The 21,824-nt window shown below is 41.0% G+C and overlaps 1 protein-coding gene across 1 annotated transcript in view; it reads right to left on the bottom strand.

The window, feature by feature from the left end:
• The window catches only part of LOC149985322 (uncharacterized), a 51,369-nt gene extending 29,775 nt beyond the window's left edge, over nucleotides 1-21,594 (bottom strand). The window contains exons 1-24 of the mRNA XM_090214307.1: nucleotides 21,366-21,594; nucleotides 21,179-21,241; nucleotides 20,849-21,051; nucleotides 20,423-20,490; nucleotides 19,711-19,825; nucleotides 13,548-13,632; nucleotides 13,227-13,330; nucleotides 11,170-11,389; nucleotides 10,701-10,826; nucleotides 8,843-8,960; nucleotides 8,484-8,622; nucleotides 6,226-6,333; nucleotides 5,909-5,978; nucleotides 5,508-5,645; nucleotides 5,066-5,230; nucleotides 3,622-3,716; nucleotides 3,251-3,377; nucleotides 2,764-2,867; nucleotides 2,323-2,474; nucleotides 2,097-2,146; nucleotides 1,889-1,989; nucleotides 771-922; nucleotides 535-673; nucleotides 267-374 (exon numbers count right to left, since the gene is read on the bottom strand). Coding sequence (XP_090070433.1) covers nucleotides 267-374; nucleotides 535-673; nucleotides 771-922; nucleotides 1,889-1,989; nucleotides 2,097-2,146; nucleotides 2,323-2,474; nucleotides 2,764-2,867; nucleotides 3,251-3,377; nucleotides 3,622-3,716; nucleotides 5,066-5,230; nucleotides 5,508-5,645; nucleotides 5,909-5,978; nucleotides 6,226-6,333; nucleotides 8,484-8,622; nucleotides 8,843-8,960; nucleotides 10,701-10,826; nucleotides 11,170-11,389; nucleotides 13,227-13,330; nucleotides 13,548-13,632; nucleotides 19,711-19,825; nucleotides 20,423-20,490; nucleotides 20,849-21,051; nucleotides 21,179-21,241; nucleotides 21,366-21,435 — 2,820 coding nt within the window. The 5' untranslated portion in view covers nucleotides 21,436-21,594. The remainder of the gene's footprint in view (nucleotides 1-266; nucleotides 375-534; nucleotides 674-770; nucleotides 923-1,888; nucleotides 1,990-2,096; nucleotides 2,147-2,322; nucleotides 2,475-2,763; nucleotides 2,868-3,250; nucleotides 3,378-3,621; nucleotides 3,717-5,065; nucleotides 5,231-5,507; nucleotides 5,646-5,908; nucleotides 5,979-6,225; nucleotides 6,334-8,483; nucleotides 8,623-8,842; nucleotides 8,961-10,700; nucleotides 10,827-11,169; nucleotides 11,390-13,226; nucleotides 13,331-13,547; nucleotides 13,633-19,710; nucleotides 19,826-20,422; nucleotides 20,491-20,848; nucleotides 21,052-21,178; nucleotides 21,242-21,365) is intronic.
• Nucleotides 21,595-21,824: the final 230 nt, after the last annotated feature.

The following is a 21,824-nucleotide window of genomic DNA, read 5'->3' as shown; positions in this document are numbered from 1 at the left end:
GCTTCAGAAGCAAGCCAGCAGTGGTATGCTGCTGGCAGATTTTTGTGCTGCTATCAAATCTGACCCGACAATAATTCTAAGCAGACACTCCGTCAGACAGCCTTGTCAATCTAGTGTGCTAACAAAACACATGGAGGCGACGAGATAAGTGCATCCAAAGTTCAGCATGCAATTACACTCACAGCCACCGGTGTCGACATTGAGTCAAATGTCCAGACTTGTCTATTAATGCATGTCTGAAGCCGTTTATGAACAGTAGTTCCTACCCCCAAGAAGAGCTTGATGGCCTTGGAACAGGTGGTGCCGGTTGTTCCACAGGGAATGTTCTCTGTGATCACTCTAAAGGTACCGTTTGGATTGTTGCTGCAGTAGTCCTGCAGGATGTATTCAAATTCACAATCAGAAAACATCTTAGTTATTATTATTATTATTACCTCATCTTAATCATAATTAGAAAATATGTGCATCATACATAAAGTAGGGGTTTTAATAAAATACAAAGAAAATCCTAAACACAAATGATTATTGCCCTACCTGAGTAAGAATGTATTCACAATCTCCATTGAAAGTGAACCTTTTCTCATCAAAAGTGATGAAATGCCCATCTCCATATATGGCACACATCCCATCACACTGCTTATTGGTACACTGCCATTTTCTGCCTTCGCAAGTGCTACATTGATGCAAACATAATCACAAGGGGAGATTATAGAGGGAAGCATTTGACATATCCAAAAAAGAAGAAGAAGAGGGATAGAAGTTGATTTTACCAGGTATTGCAGTCTACTTTGAGCACATGTCCAGGTTGGTAGTAGACTCCATTGTGAGAACAGGGACATAGATCTTCCTTGATGCATCCTCCATTTCCATCAGACAGCAGACCATCAGGACATACACAGCCTGACACACACTCTGCACTGATCTATAACACAATGAATCAGGGAAGGACTGACATGAATTTAAGTTGGACATTATGTGCCTGTTTGTCCCTCCACCCTCCAGTGTATGAGATGTGGACATTATGTGCCTGAATGTCCCTCCACCCTCCAGGGTATAAGATGTGGACATTATGTGCCTGAATGTCCCTTCACCCTCCAGGGTATAGGATGTGAACATTATGTGCCTGAATGTCCCTTCACCCTCCAGTGTATGAGATGTGGACATTATGTGCCTGAATGTCCCTCCACCCTCCAGGGTATAAGAAGGGGACATTATTTGTCAAATGGATCAATTGATCAAGTGTTTGAAAAGACACAAGGATGACTTTTAAAGATGATCTCTTTGATGTTCATGGAGATCAGGTTCTCTATAAACGTTACAGTCTGCTCAAACAGAAACCCTCTAAAGAGTCAATCTCATCGGAGGATATCGTTTGGGATCCTGGGCCTAGCTTTGTCCAAGGTAATAAATAATTTGATCAATCTGTCACTGTGTTAACATAACATTGTCCTTGTATGTTTTTATTAAAATGTGTTGCAACATATGTTTTTATTAATGTGTTTTAAGGCATGTTTTTATTAACGTGTTGTAAGGCATGTTTTTATTAACGTGTTGTAAGGCATGTTTTTATTAACGTGTTGTAAGACATGTTTTATTAATGTGTTGTAAGGCATGTTTTTATTAACGTGTTGTAAGACATGTTTTATTAACGTGTTGTAAGGCATGTTTTATTAACGTGTTGTAAGGCATGTTTTTATTAACGTGTTGTAAGGCATGTTTTTATTAACGTGTTGTAAGGCATGTTTTTATTAATGTGTTTTAAGGCATGTTTTTATTAACGTGTTGTAAGACATGTTTTTATTAACGTGTTGTAAGACATGTTTTTATTAACGTGTTGTAAGGCATGTTTTATTAACGTGTTGTAAGGCATGTCCCATTGTAGACTTACACAGTGACTGTCTAGTGTTTGACAGCTCTTCTGGCACTCTGAGCCCTTGGCTCCGGGCCCTGCACTAGAACAGTTGAAGAAACCCATTGGTTCTTCACAGGCTGTAGGGAACAAAAGTAGGCTTTATAGGTTAGTAGGGATTAAACTACAGAGTCTTGGATGTGAAGTGATTTGCTAAATTTGGTGTTCTGAATTTCAGAGTACTCACATAAATGTTGTTGTTCTCCAGTACAGCTTAATTTCCCTTGTCTGCAAGAGCTGGGTGGTTAAGAGGGGTACAAGAGGAGGGGGTTAAGCATGGTTTAGCATGCCTCTTGAAGCAAACCAAGACTTTATCAGAAGACAGTCGATTTCTAAATATTTTAATAGAGCCACAACAGAGAAGACCATCAGATTTTCAGAGATTTTCTTTCACATGCCAACCAAGTCCTCACCAAGTAGCCCCATAGATCCTGGTGACCTCTCCAGGGGGTACTACTGTGCCTCCATTGTAGCAGGAGCAGCGTGAGGCAGGGACACACTCTCCCTGGTCGTTCAGGTAGGTTCCATCGGCACAGCCACAGCCGTCCACAGACACATGGTCTAACTGTTCAATTCAATTAAAAATGTTTTATCCATGAGGGGAAATTACTTTGGGCATGTCTGCAACAGCAACAACATCTACAACAACAAGAAGATACACAACAACATGACAACAACAACATCCACAACAACAAGAAGAAACACAACCACAACAAAACAGCAACAACAAGACAACAACAAAACAGCAACAACAGCACAACAACAACATACAAAACAACAAGACATTAATAAAATGAAGAATAATGATAATAGCAAACACATGCAATAGTAATGAGATGTCCATGTAAATGTACCTGGCAGGTAAAGTCTGTCTGGCTCAGTGAACGACAGGTGCGGTCACAGCTGGTCATGGTGTAGTCATAGATCATCGTGTCAGGGCAGCTAGTGGAGTACTTCTCTGTGGAAAACAGTATGGTGATTCAACATTTAATTATATGTTTTGCGGGATTTTGTTTTTAAATAAGAAGGTAAATCCTGAACACCGTGGGTTAATAGGAGGGTAAACCCTGGACACCGTGGGTTAATAGGAGTGTGAACCCTGGACACCGTGGGTTAATAGGAGGGTGAACCCTGGACACCGTGGGTTAATAGGAGGGGGAACCCTGGACACCGTGGGTTAATGGGAAGGTGAACCCTGAACACTGTGGGTTAATAGGAGGGTAAACCCTGGACACCGTGGGTTAATAGCAGGGTGAACCCTGGACACTGTGGTTTAATAGGAGGGGAACCCTTCATTAATTAATAAATAAATACATTCAGTATCTCTGATGTTTATCTTACCACAGGTGGTGTTTCTCCATCCACTGAGCAGGACGCCTGCAGCAGCACATGCATGGACGTAGGAGGAGACCGCAGCACACATGCACTCCTCACTCCTCTCACAGTTACAACTGTCATATAGGCAGATCTTCAGGGAGAGAAGAAGAAACAGAAGAAGAAGAAGTTATGAGATGTGATAATGAAAAAAAACTACTGTTTTCTGAAATCACACACGAGCACAGGACAATAGTACTTGAAAAATCTGATTAGATAAATAGATAATTTTGCTATAGAACGTCTTAAATTATCGTTTAAAAATATATGTATTCATAGAGCTTTGGGATAACTCTGTAATTAAAGAGCATTTGAGAAGTTAAAACCATCATACTTACTTCCTTGTAGTAATTTGGGTTGATCTCGGTGTGGCATGGGGAAAATATTCCTTCACGATCTGACAGCATTGAGCACCAGTACTTGGCATATCTCTCTGTAAAAGTACAAAGAGTTTTAATCTAGGCTTTACTGTGCATCTCAGTAGACATATGTAAATGTAATCTCCAAAAAGTATTCCAAGGCTCTGATAAAGGCTCTCTACGCCGAAACATAATGAAAGAGTTTAAATGGTTAGTTGGAAAATAAACTCAGATCTCACAGAGTGATCCTTTTTCTACTAATAGTAAGGAATAGTTTTGGTATTATCAAGTCCCTCAGTCGAACACCTGATTCCCTTTTTGTTCAAGCTGGGCTGAAGCGTGTTTGGGTATTGTTTCATTAGACATTGGTTCCCAAACCTTTTTGGCACACGACCCCAAGTAGTGAAGAGGCCTGCCCACTGTCCCACCATAGATTTGCCCCATTTGTGCAACAGTCCGTCCACCTTTCAGTCCCATAAAAAGCTGGGGAGTTTGTGAGTCGTTCAATCAGAGTTTCCTCTTGATTGCGAGAAATAGCATAAATTCTTTGTTTAACATGTGCCTCTATCCCCCCACATCGATTGCGGTTGGTAATATCAAAGTCTCTGCAATAGTGTGTGGTTTCATTCCGTAGTGGAACTAGCCATTCAACGTGGGAATGATTCAAGTGCAACGGTCAAGTGCGGCCATGGAAGAACTGGGACAATTTCAGCGTCCAGGAATTGTGTACAGATCCTTGCGACATGGGGCTGTGCATTATCATGTTGAAACATGAGGTGATGGTGGTTGGATGAATGGCATGACAATAGGCCTCAGGATCTTGTCACGGTATCTCTGTGTATTAGAATTGCCATTGATAAAATGCAAGAGTGTTCATTGTCTGTAGCTCATGCCAGCCCCATACCATAACCCCACCGCCACCATGGGGCATTTTGTTCACAACACTGACATCAGCAGCGGTTGTGAGGACGTACTGCCAAATTCTCTAAAATGACGTTGAAGGCGGCTTATGGTAGAGAAATTAACATTCAATTATCTGGCTACAGATCTGGTGGATCCTGCAGTCAGCATGCCAATTGCATGCAGCGTCAAAACGTAAGACATCTGTGGCATTGAGTTGTGTGACAAAAACCTCACATTTTAGAGTGGCCTTTTTTTTTACCCTAGCACATGGTGCACCTGTGTAATTGTCATGCTGTTTAATCAGCTTCTTGATCTGTCACGTGGATGGATTATCTTGGCAAAGGCTAAATGCTAACTAACAGGGACGTAAACAAATTCGTATATTTATTATTTGGTATTTTTGAAATTCTCCCGTGACCCCATTTTCATAGAAAGTGACCCCACATGGGGTCGTGACCCCTAGTTTGAGAACCGCTGCATTAGACATATGTTAGTGTTTTTAAAGAGGTTGAAGGAGTACCGTTCTCTACACTCAGACTGCATGGGATCTCAAAGTTCTGTGCCGCATCAGGACAGCTTGCTTTGGTCTTCCACGTGTCGGCAAACGTCACAGCGGTTCCTTCCACGAGTCCATTGATGGTTCTGAAGTCGTCAGCTTGGACACCGTTAAAGTCTCCGCAAAGACCTAGATAAGAGGTACAAAACATTATAACAGGTGGTTTGAACTAACATTGACTGAAGATGCAATGCATCAGGTATCATTAGTTTATTAATAATTGTTTCAGGTGAGGTTTGACCGAACCCCTCAAACAAGTGGTATAGTGGCACACGTTACATTAACAGTAGTTTGATAACCAATCATCTTTTATAATTACAATGCATGAGATTTATAAAGTGCTTTTCAAAGACCCCAAAACGCTTATCTTTCCACAAAGACTTTAAATGAGCAGAGAGAAACATACCCTGGGTTTTTTCTTTGTGTGAACTGCTAGCTACGATGTAGACCTGCATTATAGGTGTTAGCTGGACCTCTAGACGGAGCCCATAAGAGGTATGCACAATGATGTAGAACGTAGAGGGCTGAAAGATCCTTACATCAGCTGTGGAAAATATACACAAGTTCTAGTTACAATCTGGTTTACCATGAACTTTTAGCTCCCACTTCCCTATTGTGGGATGCTTATGGTGTTACATGCTGCTAGACAAGGAAAGAAAGACGAAAGAAAGAGACAACTTCTGGTACAGAATGTACTGCATGGGAAGGGTTTCAAACATACATTTATACTGATCAATGACTACAAAAATAGACAGATATCACATCTCTGTATGTCTTTTCTCAAGCAGCCATCAATCAGTCACTCACCCATGAAAAGCGGCATCTGAGAAAACATTTTGTTGACAAAGACCCTTCCACTGGCCTCGATGACGATCATCTGCAAGTGACAAATTACAACTTTAGTTATAGCAACTCCCCTGGTGATAAGGAGTGTGGAACAGGGTTGGAGTCAATTCCAGTCAATTCAGAAAGAAAACCTAAGTCCAATTCCAAATGTTCCTCACTGAAAAACAATGAAGAGCATTGGAATTGGAATTCAGTGGACTGCCTGAATTGACTGGAAATTAAATGTAATTTACTCCAACCCTGAAGTGGTGATACGAGTCACTGACTGGCTAACTTACCGTGGACTCTGGAGTCACCAGGGTTACAGATCTTAGGCAGGTCTCAATGTCCGTCTTCCCACATTTCACTATGTCACCCAGGACTGTGAAAGCAGTCTCGTTGGTTTGCTGGGGACAATTGGTACAAGGTATGATGTTATGAATAGGGGGCAGTATTTTCACGTTTGGATGAAAAGCGTGCCCAGAGTAAACTGCCTGCTACTCAGTCCCAGTTGCTAATATAGGCATATTATTAGTAGATTTTGATAGAAAACACTCTGAAGTTTCTAAAACTGTTTGAATGATGTCTGTGGGTATAACTCATAAAGCAGGCAAAAACCTGAGAAAAAATCCAACCAGGAAGTGGGAAATCTGAGGTTGGTTGTTTTTCAACTCATTCCCTATTGAAGACACAGTGGGATATTGGTCATACTGCACTTCCTAAGGCTTCCACTAGATGTCAACAGTCTTTAGAACCTTATATGATGCTTCTACTGTGAAGTGGTGCTGAATGAGAGGGGATTGAGTAAGGTCTCTCCCAGAGTGCCATGAGCTGAACATGCGCTGACCATGCGCGTTCAAGTGTTCCATTGCTTTTCTGAAGACAAAGGATATCTCCGGTTGGAACATGATTAAAGATTTATGTTAAAAACATCCTAAAGATTGATTCTATGTTTCTACGGACTGTAATATGACTTTTCATCTGAACTTTTGCCTGGACCTGCCCGCGCCTCGTGAATTTAGATTGTGTACTGAACGCGTGAACCAAAAGGAGTAATCTGGACATAAATTATGGACTTTATGGAACAAATCAAACATTTATTGTGGAACTGGGATTCCTTGGAGTGCATTCTGATGAAGATCATCAAAGGTAAGTGAATATTTATAATGCTATTTCTGACTTCTGTTGACTCCAACATGGTGGATATCTTCATGGGTTGTGTTGGTCTCTGAGCGCCGTACTCAGATTATTGCATGGTTTGAACTCTGACACAGCGGTTGCATTAAGGAGAAGTATATATTTAAATCTGTGAATAACACTTGTATCTTTTATCAAAGTTTATTATGAGTATTTCTGTAAAATGATGTGGCTCTGTGAAAATTCACGGGATGTTTTGGAGGCAAAGACAAATGTAAACTGAGGTTTTTGGAAATAAATATGAACTTGATCAAACAAAACATACATGTATTGTGTAACATGTTGTCCCGGGAGTGTCATCTGATGAAGAATATCAAAGGTTAGTGATTCATTTTATCTCTATTTCTGCTTTTTGTGACTCCTCTCTTTGGTTGGAAAATCGCTGTATGCTTTCTGTGACTATTTGCTGACCTAACGTAATGATATGTTCTGCTTTCGCCGACAAGCTTTATTGTTATCGGACACTGTGGTCGTATAACGAAAATGTTATCTTTAAAATGGTGTCTAATACTTGTATGTTTGAGAAAATTGAATTATGAGATTTTTGTTGATTGAATTTGGCGCCCTGCAATTTCATTGGCTGTGGCGAGGGGTTCCGCTAGCGGAACGGGGTCCTAGACAGGTTTTAACTCCATTCCATTTATCTTTTATACTGAAAAACTCCCCAGTCCTTAACGATTACAAGCATACCCATAACATGATGCAGCCATAACATGGTGCAGTCACCACTATGCTTGAAAATATGAAGAGTGGTACTCAGTAATGTGTTGTATTGTATTTGCCCCAAACATAACACTTTATATTGATGACAAAAAGTGAATTGCTTTGCCACATGTTTTGCAGTATGACTTTAGTACCTTGTTGCAAACAGGATGCATGTTTTGTAATGTTTTTCTTCTGTACAGGATTCCTTCTTTTCACTTGTCAATTAGGTTAGTATTGTGGAGTAACTACAATGTTGTTGATCCATCCTCAGTTTTCTCCTATCACAGCCATTATTGGGTGTGAATACCTTCTGAAGGCTCTGTATATTATGGTTCAACTTGATTGAAAAGTATTTATGAGATTAATATGGATAGTGATGCCAATGGTATGTATAAGCACCTCCAATGCAAGTGGCTGCCAGCTGTCGTCCGCAATCTATGCCGGATGTGGCCGGTTCGTGGGCCAGTACATGTTCGCTAGCGAGTTAGGAGTTAAATCTACTAAACATACAGTATGTGTCAGCATGGAGTCATATTAGTGCCAAATGACATGAAATCTGAATTGAATCACTTTGAATTTGGATGAAGAAATCACATTTTTATTCAATATTTCTGTTGGCACTAATATCACTCCATACAGTAGGTTAGATCCCTACCTTGGACAGGACATATGAGCAGTCTCCATGGAAGGTGTAGGCTTTCCCATCGTAGGTGGTGATGTGGGAACCTCCCACTATGGAGCAGGTAGCAGGGCAATCTAGATCCATACAACTCCACTGGCCTTGGATACAGGTACTAATGGAGAGAGACAGTCAGTTTAGCCTCAACACATACAACTCCACTGGCCTTGGATACAGGTACTAACGGAGAGAGACAGTCAGTTTAGCCTCAACACATCTGGCTCCACTGGCCTTGGATACAGGTACTAACGGAGAGAGACAGTCAGTTTAGCCTCAACATACCCGGATCAACACACACAACAATTCTGTGTATATAAACGCAATGCAGCTCTTACCATTTGTGGCATGTTCTTGAGAATGATTGTCCAGGCTGGTAAGTTTGTCCGTTGTGGAGACAAGAGCACTGGTTCACAGCTACACAGCCAGTCTGAGTGATGTCATCAAACACAGTTCCTATGAGAAAGACATTCAATACATTCAGTCAGCTGATCCCATGACTTACATACAATACATTACATTTAGTCAGCTGATTCCATGACTTACATTCAATACATTTAGCCAGCTGATCCCATGACTTACATTCAATACATTTAGCCAGCTGATCCCATGACTTACATTCAATACATTTAGCCAGCTGATCCCATGACTTACATTCAATACATTTAGCCAGCTGATCCCATGACTTACATTCAATACATTTAGCCAGCTGATCCCATGACTTACATTCAATACATTTAGCCAGCTGATCCCATGACTTACATTCAATACATTTAGCCAGCTGATCCCATGACTTACATTCAATACATTTAGCCAGCTGATCCCATGACTTACATTCAATACATTTAGCCAGCTGATCCCATGACTTACATTCAATACATTTAGCCAGCTGATCCCATGACTTACATTCAATACATTTAGCCAGCTGATCCCATGACTTACATTCAATACATTTAGCCAGCTGATCCCATGACTTACATTCAATACATTACATGTAGTCACCTGGTTCCATAAAGACATTAAATACATTTAGTCAGCTGATCCCATAAATGACATTAAATATATTTAGTCCTTCCTTATCTCATAAAATACATTGATCCATGTAGATCAGTATCTTAATTACTACGGTACATCTGTTGCAGAACTTTGATCAAATAACTAAATCTCCAGTCCCACAATAAGGCTACTCTTCCAATCTATGTAACCTTTAACCTTTTCCTGGTTTAAATAGCCACATAACTGATATGAGTTTTAATACAGTCTTCCTGGTTTAAATAGCCACATAACCAATATGAGTTTTAATACAGTCTTCCTGGTTTAAATAGCCACATAACTGATATGAGTTTTAATATGGTCTTCCTGGTTGATACAGTTAATACAGTCTTCACAGGTTGCGCAGGCCAGGCGCAAATCACATAATCTAGCAAAACTCTGCTCCGCTTTCCTCCGGTATGTATTTAGCAAACATGATAACACATCACTCCTGAAATACCCAAGCAAGAACTCTTCACGGAAATGTTTCAGCAGCCTACACCTAAACTGTATGGGAAGAAAACTAGAGGCTTTCTCAGTCTGACTATGGTACTGAAAAACCCTGTGACCTGTTTAGAAAATATATATCTGTATACCTAGGCGGCAGGTAGCCTATTGGTTAAGAGCATTGGGCTAGATCAATGGTTTGAATCCCTGACCTGACTAGGTGAAAATTCTGTCAGTGTGCCTTTGAGCAAGGCACTTACCCTAACTGTTCCTGTAAGTCGCTCTGGATAAGAGCACCTGCTAAATATGTAAATCTGGTCCCACTCCCATCATTGCTCATAAAAACATATTTTCACAACTACTAATTAATCACTGTCAGATCTTATAGGGAGGGTCCTGATGCATACCTGGGTTAGGTTACCAGATTAGGAAAAGCTCCGGGCCCCAGGAAAAACAATTTGCCCCACCACTCTGGGACCTGTGGTGCACCTCTGCATCAGGGCATCATCGGTTGTATTCAGCTACTTTAAAATAGTTACATAGCTGACGTATGATGTTGTACTCGGCTACTTTAAAATAGTTACATAGCTGACATATAATGTTGTAGTCAGCTACTTTAAAATAGTTACATAGCTGACATATAATGTTGTATTCAGCTACTTTAAAATGGTTACATAGCTGACATATGATGTTGTATTCAGTAATGAGTGCATGTACCAGCAGGGCAGAAGCATCCGTCGGTGCAGTGTTCCTCACAATGCTGGTTCCTCTTTGGGTTGGAGCAGGTATCAGTGCAGGGACTACCACACTCCTGGTACTGCATGCTTAAAGGACAGGTCTCCACTGCTCGACACAAATAACCAGAGTCACAGATCTGTTTCTGAATGTTCATTACTTCACATTTTCACGGCTTCTTCTATTGACATCATTGGAAGTGAAAATTGGGATTTGCTCCTCAGTTTTCAGTCACATAAATGTAAATACAAGCATGTCAAAGAAGAAGACACTATAGATTACCTAAGGCAAAGCATTATTGCATATCAAAAGTGTTTACTTTGAGTTACAATATAACTGTGGCTGAGTTGTTTTTTTTTTTACCCACATCCAAACTACCAACAGAGCAATACAAACAAACAATCTAGAATAAAAACAAAAAGGATGTGTAATGCAAATAATGTTCCCTTACAGCAGAACTGGTCGGTCTTCCACTCCTGGGGTTTCCCCCCTGCGTGAGCACACTGGCGGGAGTACTCTGACAGGGTGGGACAGGCGCAGGTGACACTGCTGCTGCTGTTGCCACAGTGACACATGTCTTCTGCACAGGCCTTGATGAAGGAGTCTGTGGCAATCAGGTCCTTACAGCTACTGAAAGCAAGACTGGTGAGAAGCTGCTCACAAAGTTTGGTCTGAAAGGATGAAGAAGAAGAAGAATTACTAGAGGCAACAGACGGTTTGATTCTCTGATCCACCTCTACGCAGACGACACCATTCTGTAAACTTCTGGCCCTTCTTTGAACACTGTGTTAACTAACCTCCAGATGAGCTCCAATGCCATACAACTCTCCTTCCGTGGCCTCCAACTGCTATTAAATGCAAGTAAAACTAAATGCATGCTCTTCAACCGATCGCTACCCGCACCTGCCCGCCCGTCCAGCATCACTACTCTGGACGGTTCTGACTTAGAATATGTGGACGACTACAAATACCTAGGTGTCTCGCTAGACTCTAAACTCTCCTTCCAGACTCACATTAAGCATCTCCAATTCAAAATTAAATCTAGAATCGGCTTCATATTTCGCAACAAAGCATCATTTACTCATCCTGCCAAACATACCTTCGTAAAACTGACTATCCTACCAATCCTTGACTTCGGCAATGTCATTTACAAAATAGCCTCCAACACTCAGCAAACTGGATGCAGTCTATCACAGTGCCATCCATTTTGTCACCAAAGCCCCATATACTACCCACCACTGCACCTGTACATAGCCCATCTGTAAATAGCCCAATCCAACTACCTCATCCCCATACTGTTATTTATTGTTTTGCTCCTTTGCAACCCAGTATCGCTACTTTCATCTTCTGCACATCTATCACTCCATTGTTTAATTGCTAAATTGTAATTATTTCACTACTATGGCCTATTTATTGCCTGTATATAAACTTTTTTCTCTATTGTGTTATTGACTGCATGTTTGTTTATTCCCTGTGTAACTCTGTGTGGTTGTTTGTGTCACACTGCTTTGCTTTATCTTGGTCAGGTCGCAGTTGTAAATGAGAACTTGTTCTCAACTAACCTACCTGGTTAAATAAAGGTGTTCTCAACTAACCTACCTGGTTAAATAAAGGTGTTCTCAACTAACCTACCTGGTTAAATAAAGGTGTTCTCAACTAACCTACCTGGTTAAATAAAGGTGTTCTCAACTAACCTACCTGGTTAAATAAAGGTGAAATACAAATACATAAATAAAATAAAATAATGTACTGATCAAATGTCAGCCATGATGATGATGATATTGGTATTTTAAACTAACAGTCATGTTTAAATGTAATGAATAAGAAATCTTAAATGCCATGCAACACTCCTCCCGTGGCCTCCAACTGTTCTTAAACGCTAGTAAAACCAAATGCATGCTTTTCAACCGTTCACTGCCTGCACCCGCACGCCCGACTAGCATCTCCACCCTGGATGGTTCCGACCTAGAATATGTGGACATCTATAAGTACCTAGGTGTCTGGCTAGACTGCAAACTCTCCTTCCAGACTCATATCGAACATCTCCAATCCAAAATCAAATCTAGAGTCGGCTTTCTATTTCGCAAAAAAGCCTCCTTCACTCACACCGCCAAACTTACCCTAGTAAAACTGACTATCCTACCGATCCTCGACTTCGGCGATGTAATCTACAAAATAGCTTCCAATACTCTACTCAGCAAACTGGATGCAGTTTATCACAGTGCCATCCGTTTTGTTACTAAAGCACCTTATACCACCCACCACTGCGACCTGTATGCTCTAGTCGGCTGGCCCTCGCTACATGTTCGTCGCCAGACCCACTGGCTCCAGGTCATCTACAAGTCTATGTGTAACTCTGTGTTATTGTCTGTTCACACTGCTATGCTTTTTCTTGGCCAGGTCGCAGTTCCAAATGAGAACTTGTTCTCAACTAGACTACCTGGTTAAATAAAGGTGAAATAAAATAAAATAAAAAAAAATTCAGCTCAACTCTAGACTTGTAAATACCTGGTCTTCACACTGCTCAGTGTGAACAGGGATTTCTGTACAGGTTTCTGTTGGGCCATTCATCTTCCAAATATCAGCATAGTCGATTGTCTTCAGATAATCATCTGTAGGAAAATAAACATGGTTTTATCTTACCTGTTTATTTCCCCTTACAAACAGTCTCTGTCATCATGTGTTTTGTGTTTTTGATAACCTTTTCTTAAAATGGTACCTAGAAAAATAATTTATAACCTCTTCCTAACCCATAGATTGAACCCACACATTCATAAACAGAACAGGAGCGTAATCCGCCCCTCTAAGACATTTGGTGATTTTGTTTACCATTCCTATTGAACTCGTTCTGGACTCCGTTGAAGTCTCCACACAGCCCACATGTCTGATTCTGGAACTTTGAGTCCAGCTCCACCTATAAAACCAATGGAAGATGACTGAGTGTTAATGCATTGCAAGCTAGCTGTTGAGGCGCCTACAGCAGTTCATATATATGTACATTTCACATATATCTAGCTGGCCATGCACCTACAGCAGTTCATATATATGTACATTTCACACACCAATAGAATTTGATTTGATATCCCTATGTTTGGCATATGACGCTGAGTACAAGGAGTGGGAGGTTAACACAAAACAGGTGCTGTACTTCAGGTTGGGTACATACAGATAGGGTCAATACAGAGCATTAGGCCTACTAAAAAAATACAAAAGTGTGCGCAGGACTTTGCTAATATTATTCAATGTTTTCTCTACTGTATTCCCAAGTGGTTATTCATTAAAGTGAATTATGCGGATTAGGGATCATGTCTACAATATAGCTACAATAGGAAACCTGTTTCACTGTAGTTTTATTCTGGTCTGATATGAAATGGATTGGATCTGAACAACAAAAACAAATACATTCACTGTAAGACTCCTCCCAACTATTTGTTTCTCTGTTTTAATAATCAGGATTCTATTTTTTTGTTGGTTTGTGTTTTATAAACATCTGACAGGGGAGGTGTCTTACAATCCCCTCTGTTTTTTACCTCTCCTGCATATGCACTCTTCCCTTTAAAACCTTTTAATCTCTCATCCTGTTGATAAAACCTTTTAAACTCTCATCCTGTTGTTAAAACCTTTTAATCTCTCATCATGTTGTTAAAACTTTTTAAACTCTCATCATGTTGTTAAAACCTTTTAAACTCTCATCATGTTGTTAAAACCTTTTAATCTCTCATCATGTTGTTAAAACCTTTTAATCTCTCATCATGTTGATAAAACCTTTTAAACTCTCATCATGTTGTTTTCTATTTTCTCACGTGCATTTAAAAAATAAAATAAAATTAAACATCATATTTTTCGTCATTAAATTGAATGTGAGTTGTCTGAAAACTGGTCTGTCTGCTTTGCAAGTTAGTTTCAGTCTGAGATTATGATGTTTGAGTACACTGGGATTATTTATGTACACACGAAGGGGAACGATGATACATACAGTATTTACTCACTACAGTGTCAATAGATATTGAGACAATATTGTGTCTTCTGATCTAACCACACTCTGGAACTTTGAGTCCAGCTCCACCTATAAAACCAATGTGAACTGATTAAACTGATAAGTTCTTCCATACTGTCCCCCCCAAATGGCACCCAACGTCCTGTATAGGCCTATATAAAAGTAGTGCACACAAAGTAGTGCACACAAAGTAGTGCACACAAAGTAGTGCACTATAAAGGGAATAGGGTGCCATTTAGGACAACCATTTTCTGAGTTTTTTCACTGAAGCCTAGCTGATGAAAGGGGTTGTTGGAGGAAGTAGATTAGTAGATCGTAGTAGATCGGACAATTTATTTATTTTTATTATTATTATTATGTTTTCTTCTCGGGCCTCTATAACTATATCTATTGTTCTTATTTTTGTTGTTGTTGTGTGATTTGGATTAATCCCCTCTACCACACGGAACCCCACTAATATACTGACCGAACGCAAGAGGTGGCTAACAACAGACCTCCATCCTATGCTAGCTTGCTACCGATGGCCTGGCTAGCTGTCTAAATCGCCGTGACCCTCAACCAACCTCTCCAATCACTGGACCCTTTTGATCACTCGACTAAGCATGCCTCTCCTTAATGTCAATATGTCTTGTCCATTGCTGTTCTGGTTAGTGTTTATTGGCTTATTTCACTGTAGAACCTCTAGTCCTGCTCACTATACCTTATCCAACCTATTAGTTCCACCACCCACACATGCAATGACATCTCCTGGTTTCAATGATGTTTCTAGAGACAATATCTCTCTCTTCATCACTCAATACCTAGGTTTACCTTCACTGTATTCACATCCTACCTTACCTTTGTCTGTACATTAAACCTTGATGCTATTTTATCGCCCCCAGAAACCTCCTTTTACTCTCTGTTCCAGACGTTCTAGACGACCAATTCTTATTGCTTTTAGCCGCACCCTTATTCTACTCCTCCTATGTTCCTCTGGCGATGTAGAGGTGAATCCAGGCCCTGCAGTGCCTAGCTCCACTCCTATTCCCCAGGCGCTCTCTTTTGACGACTTCTGTAACCGTAATAGCCTTGGTTTCATGCATGTTAACATTAGAAGCCTCCTCCCTAAGTTTGTTCTATTCACTGCTTTAGCACACTCTGCCAACCCGGATGTTCTAGCTGTGTCTGAATCCTGGCTTAGGAAGACCACCAAAAATTCAGACATTTTAATTCCAAACTACAACATTTTCAGACAAGATAGAACTGCCAAAGGGGGCGGTGTTGCAATCTACTGCAAAGATAACCTGCAGAGTTCTGTCCTACTATCCAGGTATGTACCCAAACAATTTGAACGTCTACTTTTAAAAATCCACCTCTCTAAAAACAAGTCTCTCACCGTTGCCGCCTGCTATAGACCACCCTCTGCCCCCAGCTGTGCTCTGGACACCATATGTGAACTGATTGCCCCCCATCTATCTTCAGAGCTCGTGCTGCTAGGCGACCTAAATTGGAACATGCTTAACACCCCAGCCATCCTACAATCTAAACTTGATGCCCTCAATCTCACACAAATTATCAATGAACCTACCAGGTACCTCCCCAAAGCCTTAAACACGGGCACCCTCATAGATATCATCCTAACCAACTTCCCCTCTAAATACACCTCTGCTGTCTTCAACCAAGATCTCAGCGATCACTGCCTCATTGCCTGCATCCGTAATGGGTCAGCGGTCAAACGACCTCCTCTCATCACTGTAAAACGCTCCCTGAAACACTTCAGCGAGCAGGCCTTTCTAATCGACCTGGCCGGGGTATCCTGGAAGGATATTGACCTCATCCCGTCAGTAGAGGATGCCTGGATATTTTTTTTAAATGCCTTCCTAACCATCTTAAATAAACATGCCCCATTCAAGAAATTTAGAACCAGGAACAGATATAGCCCTTGGTTCTCCCCAGACCTGACTGCCCTTAACCAACACAAAAACATCCTATGGCGTTCTGCATTAGCATCGAACAGCCCCCGTGATATGCAGCTGTTCAGGGAAGCTAGAAACCATTATACACAGGCAGTTAGAAAAGCCAAGGCTAGCTTTTTCAAGCAGAAATTTGCTTCTTGCAACACTAACTCAAAAAAGTTCTGGGACACTGTAAAGTCCATGGAGAATAAGAACACCTCCTCCCAGCTGCCCACTGCACTGAAGATAGGAAACACTGTCACCACTGATAAATCCACCATAATTGAGAATTTCAATAAGCATTTTTCTACGGCTGGCCATGCTTTCCACCTGGCTACTCCTACCCCTGTCAACAGCACTGCACCCCCAACAGCAACTCGCCCAAGCCTTCCCCATTTCTCCTTCTCCCAAATCCATTCAGCTGATGTTCTGAAAGAGCTGCAAAATCTGGACCCTTTCTTTCTAAAATTATCTGCCGAAATTGTTGCAACCCCTATTAATAGCCTGTTCAACCTCTCTCTCATCTCACCATACCTTCTCTGCTATGCAATCTGGTTTCAGAGCTGGTCATGGGTGCACCTCAGCCACGCTCAAGGTCCTAAACGATATCTTAACCGCCATCGATAAGAAACATTACTGTGCAGCCGTATTCATTGATCTGGCCAAGGCTTTCGACTCTGTCAATCACCACATCCTCATCGGCAGACTCGACAGCCTTGGTTTCTCAAATGATTGCCTCGCCTGGTTCACCAACTACTTCTCTGATAGAGTTCAGTGTGTCAAATCGGAGGGTCTGTTGTCCGGACCTCTGGCAGTCTCTATGGGGGTGCCACAGGGTTCAATTCTTGGACCGACTCTCTTCTCTGTATACATCAATGAGGTCGCTCTTGCTGCTGGTGAGTCTCTGATCCACCTCTACGCAGACGACACCATTCTGTATACTTCCGGCCCTTCTTTGGACACTGTGTTAACAACCCTCCAGGCAAGCTTCAATGCCATACAACTCTCCTTCCGTGGCCTCCAATTGCTCTTAAATACAAGTAAAACTAAATGCATGCTCTTCAACCGATCGCAACCTGCACCTACCCGCCTGTCCAACATCACTACTCTGGACGGCTCTGACTTAGAATACGTGGACAACTACAAATACTTAGGTGTCTGGTTAGACTGTAAACTCTCCTTCCAGACCCATATCAAACATCTCCAATCCAAAGTTAAATCTAGAATTGGCTTCCTATTTCGCAACAAAGCATCCTTCACTCATGCTGCCAAACATACCCTTGTAAAACTGACCATCCTACCAATCCTCGACTTTGGCGATGTCATTTACAAAATAGCCTCCAATACCCTACTCAACAAATTGGATGCAGTCTATCACAGTGCAATCCGTTTTGTCACCAAAGCCCCATATACTACCCACCATTGCGACCTGTACGCTCTCGTTGGCTGGCCCTCGCTTCATACTTGTCGCCAAACCCACTGGCTCCATGTCATCTACAAGACCCTGCTAGGTAAAGTCCCCCCTTATCTCAGCTCGCTGGTCACCATAGCATCTCCCACCTGTAGCACACGCTCCAGCAGGTATATCTCTCTAGTCACCCCCAAAACCAATTCTTTCTTTGGCCGCCTCTCTTTCCAGTTCTCTGCTGCCAATGACTGGAACGAACTACAAAAATCTCTGAAACTGGAAACACTTATCTCCCTCACTAGCTTTAAGCACCAACTGTCAGAGCAGCTCACAGATTACTGCACCTGTACATAGCCCACCTATAATTTAGCCCAAACAACTACCTCTTTCCCAACTGTATTTAATTTATTTATTTATTTTGCTCCTTTGCACCACATTATTTTTATTTCTACTTTGCACATTCTTCCATTGCAAAACTACCATTCCAGTGTTTTACTTGCTATATTGTATTTACCTTGCCACCATGGCCTTTTTTGCCTTTACCTCCCTTCTCACCTCATTTGCTCACATTGTATATAGACTTGTTTATACTGTATTATTGACTGTATGTTTGTTTTACTCCATGTGTAACTCTGTGTCGTTGTATCTGTCAAACTGCGTTGCTTTATCTTGGCCAGGTCGCAATTGTAAATGAGAACTTGTTCTCAACTTGCCTACCTGGTTAAATAAAGGTAAAATAAATAAAATAAATAAAATTAGTCCACATCCTTGATTGGAGCAAAGCCTATTGTAATGTCACTTCACCTGCCAGTCTGTGGCCCTTCTAAAGAGACCACATCTGTTGGTATGACCGTTAGACTGAATAAAACTTTTAATGTAAGAATGCTGTATGTAACCGTGCAGAAATATAGATTGATTATGGGTCTGTCCTGTCCCATCAGAGGTTAACACTCTGTTCCCACTCTTATCCCAACAGTTCCCCTAACACTGATGTTCCCACTCTTATCCCAACAGTTCCCCTAACACTGATGTTCCCACTCTTATCCCAACAGTTCCCCTAACACTGATGTTCCCACTCGTATCCCATCTGAGGTTAACACTCTGTTCCCACTCTTATCCCAACAGTTCCCCTAACACTGATGTTCCCACTCTTATCCAAACAGTTCCCCTAACACTGATGTTCCCACTCTTATCCCAACAGTTCCCCTAACACTGATGTTCCCAATCTTATCCCAACAGTTCCGCTAACACTGATGTTCCCAATCTTATCCCAACAGTTCCCCTAACACTGATGTTCCCACTCTTATCCCAGCAGTTCCCCAAACACTGATGTTCCCACTCTTATCCCATCAGAGGTTAACACTGATGTTCCCAATCTTATCCCAACAGTTCCCCTAACACTGATGTTCCCACTCTTATCCCAACAGTTCCCCTAACACTGATGTTCCCTACAGTCACTAGCTAACTACAGACCATTTTCACCAGGACCAGAATATTGCATTAAAGCATCACATTTACATTTGACATTTAGCAGAGACTCTCGTCCAGAGTGATTTACAATCCGTGTATTGAACCAAAGTAGGTGAAACAACCACATACCACTGTAGTGTAACAGAAGACGTATGGAAATGAGTAAGCAAACTGAACACATACCCAGAGGGAATCATCTTGATTCCACATGATGACTAACCCCAGCTTGGCTGTGATCTTCACATAGGAAACGGTCCTCTCAATGAAGACGTTAAACTGACCAAACGGTATGGTGACCCTAGAGGGACAAAACAATAGTGTTCATCAGAGAGGAGAGTCTGTATTCCAACAAGGGTCAAAATGGTCCTTCACAGTATTTTCTTTGTGTTTCTCTTCCTCCCCTGTTGAGACTGTACCAGGTAATAATGTCTGTATAGGATTTCATCAAATGGAATTTCAGCTTGGTAACTTTCATCTGTAAATGCACATCAACTGAACTTCAGAATAAGAGTTTGACCTCTGAGTGCTTTTAGATCACGGATGAACTCACTGTTGCCGGTTGAAACTGACATTATGTAGATTATGTTAAAACAGCAAAAGATTGATCTCAAGATGAGATTAATGATGATGCATTTTTTTTAAACTTATGTATTTTACCTCAAGTCTTTGCACAAAAGTAGCAACTGAATGCAGGTGAAGTGAAAATAAAATTTGTTCCAATCTTTTTTTGAACTAAAAAAAGATTGATCTCTGAATAAAATGAATCCCATGGATGTAGATAAGTTATAACAAACCCCAGTATCATTTACTTCCTGTATTACTATGTATTTTACACATCTAAGAGCCAATGGTTTTCCACATCTGAGATCCATTGTTGACTAGACTGGGAACTCACTGTAATCCGTTGACGCTGACGTTACCGTTGGCCAGCTCCACGAAGGTTCCATCCAGCTTCAAAGAAACCTTAATAATAATAATAGTAGGACATTTTATTTCACAGACGCCTTTCAGGACCCTCAAGGTCACCTTATATTAAGATCATAGAGCAATAAAACCTATTAATCAATACTGTAATTTAAAAACAATTAATCAATAGTAAATTTTAAACAATTAATCAATAGTGCAATTTAAAAACAATTAATCAATAGTGCAATTTAAAAGCAATTAATCAATAGTGAAATTTAAAACAATTAATCAATAGTGAAATTTAAAACAATTAATCAATAGTGCAATTTAAAAACAATTAATCAATAGTGAAATGTAAATCAATTAATCAATAGTGAAATGTAAAACAATCAAAGGACTGATCACAAAGGAATACCTTGGTGATGGTTGGCAGCCCATCTACCTCCCCGCGCTGCAGCTGAATGTTAAAGGCCTCGTAGCCGCTGCTGCTCTTACACAACGACGACAGCACGTAGTTACAGGTGTAGGGCAGCTGGAAGAGGTCTCCATCGTAGGTTTTGTAGTGGTAGTTACCCCATGTGCTGCAGACCTGCCCGTTATGAGTGGGACTTGCTCCTGCTGCATGGGTGGAAATGTACAGTATAGTTGCAGCATTCATGTCTGAATATAAGATGTATAATATAACAGTAGAGTAGAATATAGATATTTGAGTATTTGGTGACATATATTCAACAACACAAATTACCTGATACGATTTGCAGTTTGGAATCATATAGACTCCCAATGGAAGTCATGTCTGGAATCATAACTGGAAATAGACAGGGAACAAGTCTTATTTTGCTTCTAACCCAGCTCCTCTTTAGTTCCTAAACTATGCTACATGACTTATCCTAAAGTGATATTAAAATGTATTTCATCATATATTTTCTTACCAGTCTCAGAATGTGCAGCAGATAGTCCGAAGACCAGAGCGATCCACGGCTTCACCCATTGGAGTGCCATGATGGTTCTTCTAACGAGTCGTCCTGGTCCACCTGAACAGGTAATCTTCCTGTTCCTACTGATACCGTGAGGCACCAGGTGCCTGCTTTTAAACTACTACACTCAAGGAAGTACCTTGATGATGCTGGGATAGTTGATTCTGTATCTAAGGAGGGGACTGATCAAACTTTAGGTGTTACCATTTTTCTGTTTGTCTGTCTGTCAGAGGTAGGATTACCTTTACTGTAATTGACATTGTGTAATGTATTAATTATAATAATCCCTAGGTAACTATCGATATTCCTGATAAGTAGCGCACATCCCAAAAGTGCTCCCTATTCCCTATACAATGAGTGTACATAACAATAAGACTCCAGGTGAAAGCTGTGATCCCTGATTGATGTCACCTG

The sequence above is a fragment of the Oncorhynchus mykiss genome, chromosome 2, assembly GCF_057628025.1.
Source record: "Oncorhynchus mykiss isolate SJ-2025 chromosome 2, ASM5762802v1, whole genome shotgun sequence".
Classification (NCBI taxonomy): Eukaryota; Metazoa; Chordata; class Actinopteri; order Salmoniformes; family Salmonidae; genus Oncorhynchus; species Oncorhynchus mykiss.
This window is presented reverse-complemented; position numbering and strand designations above follow the sequence as displayed.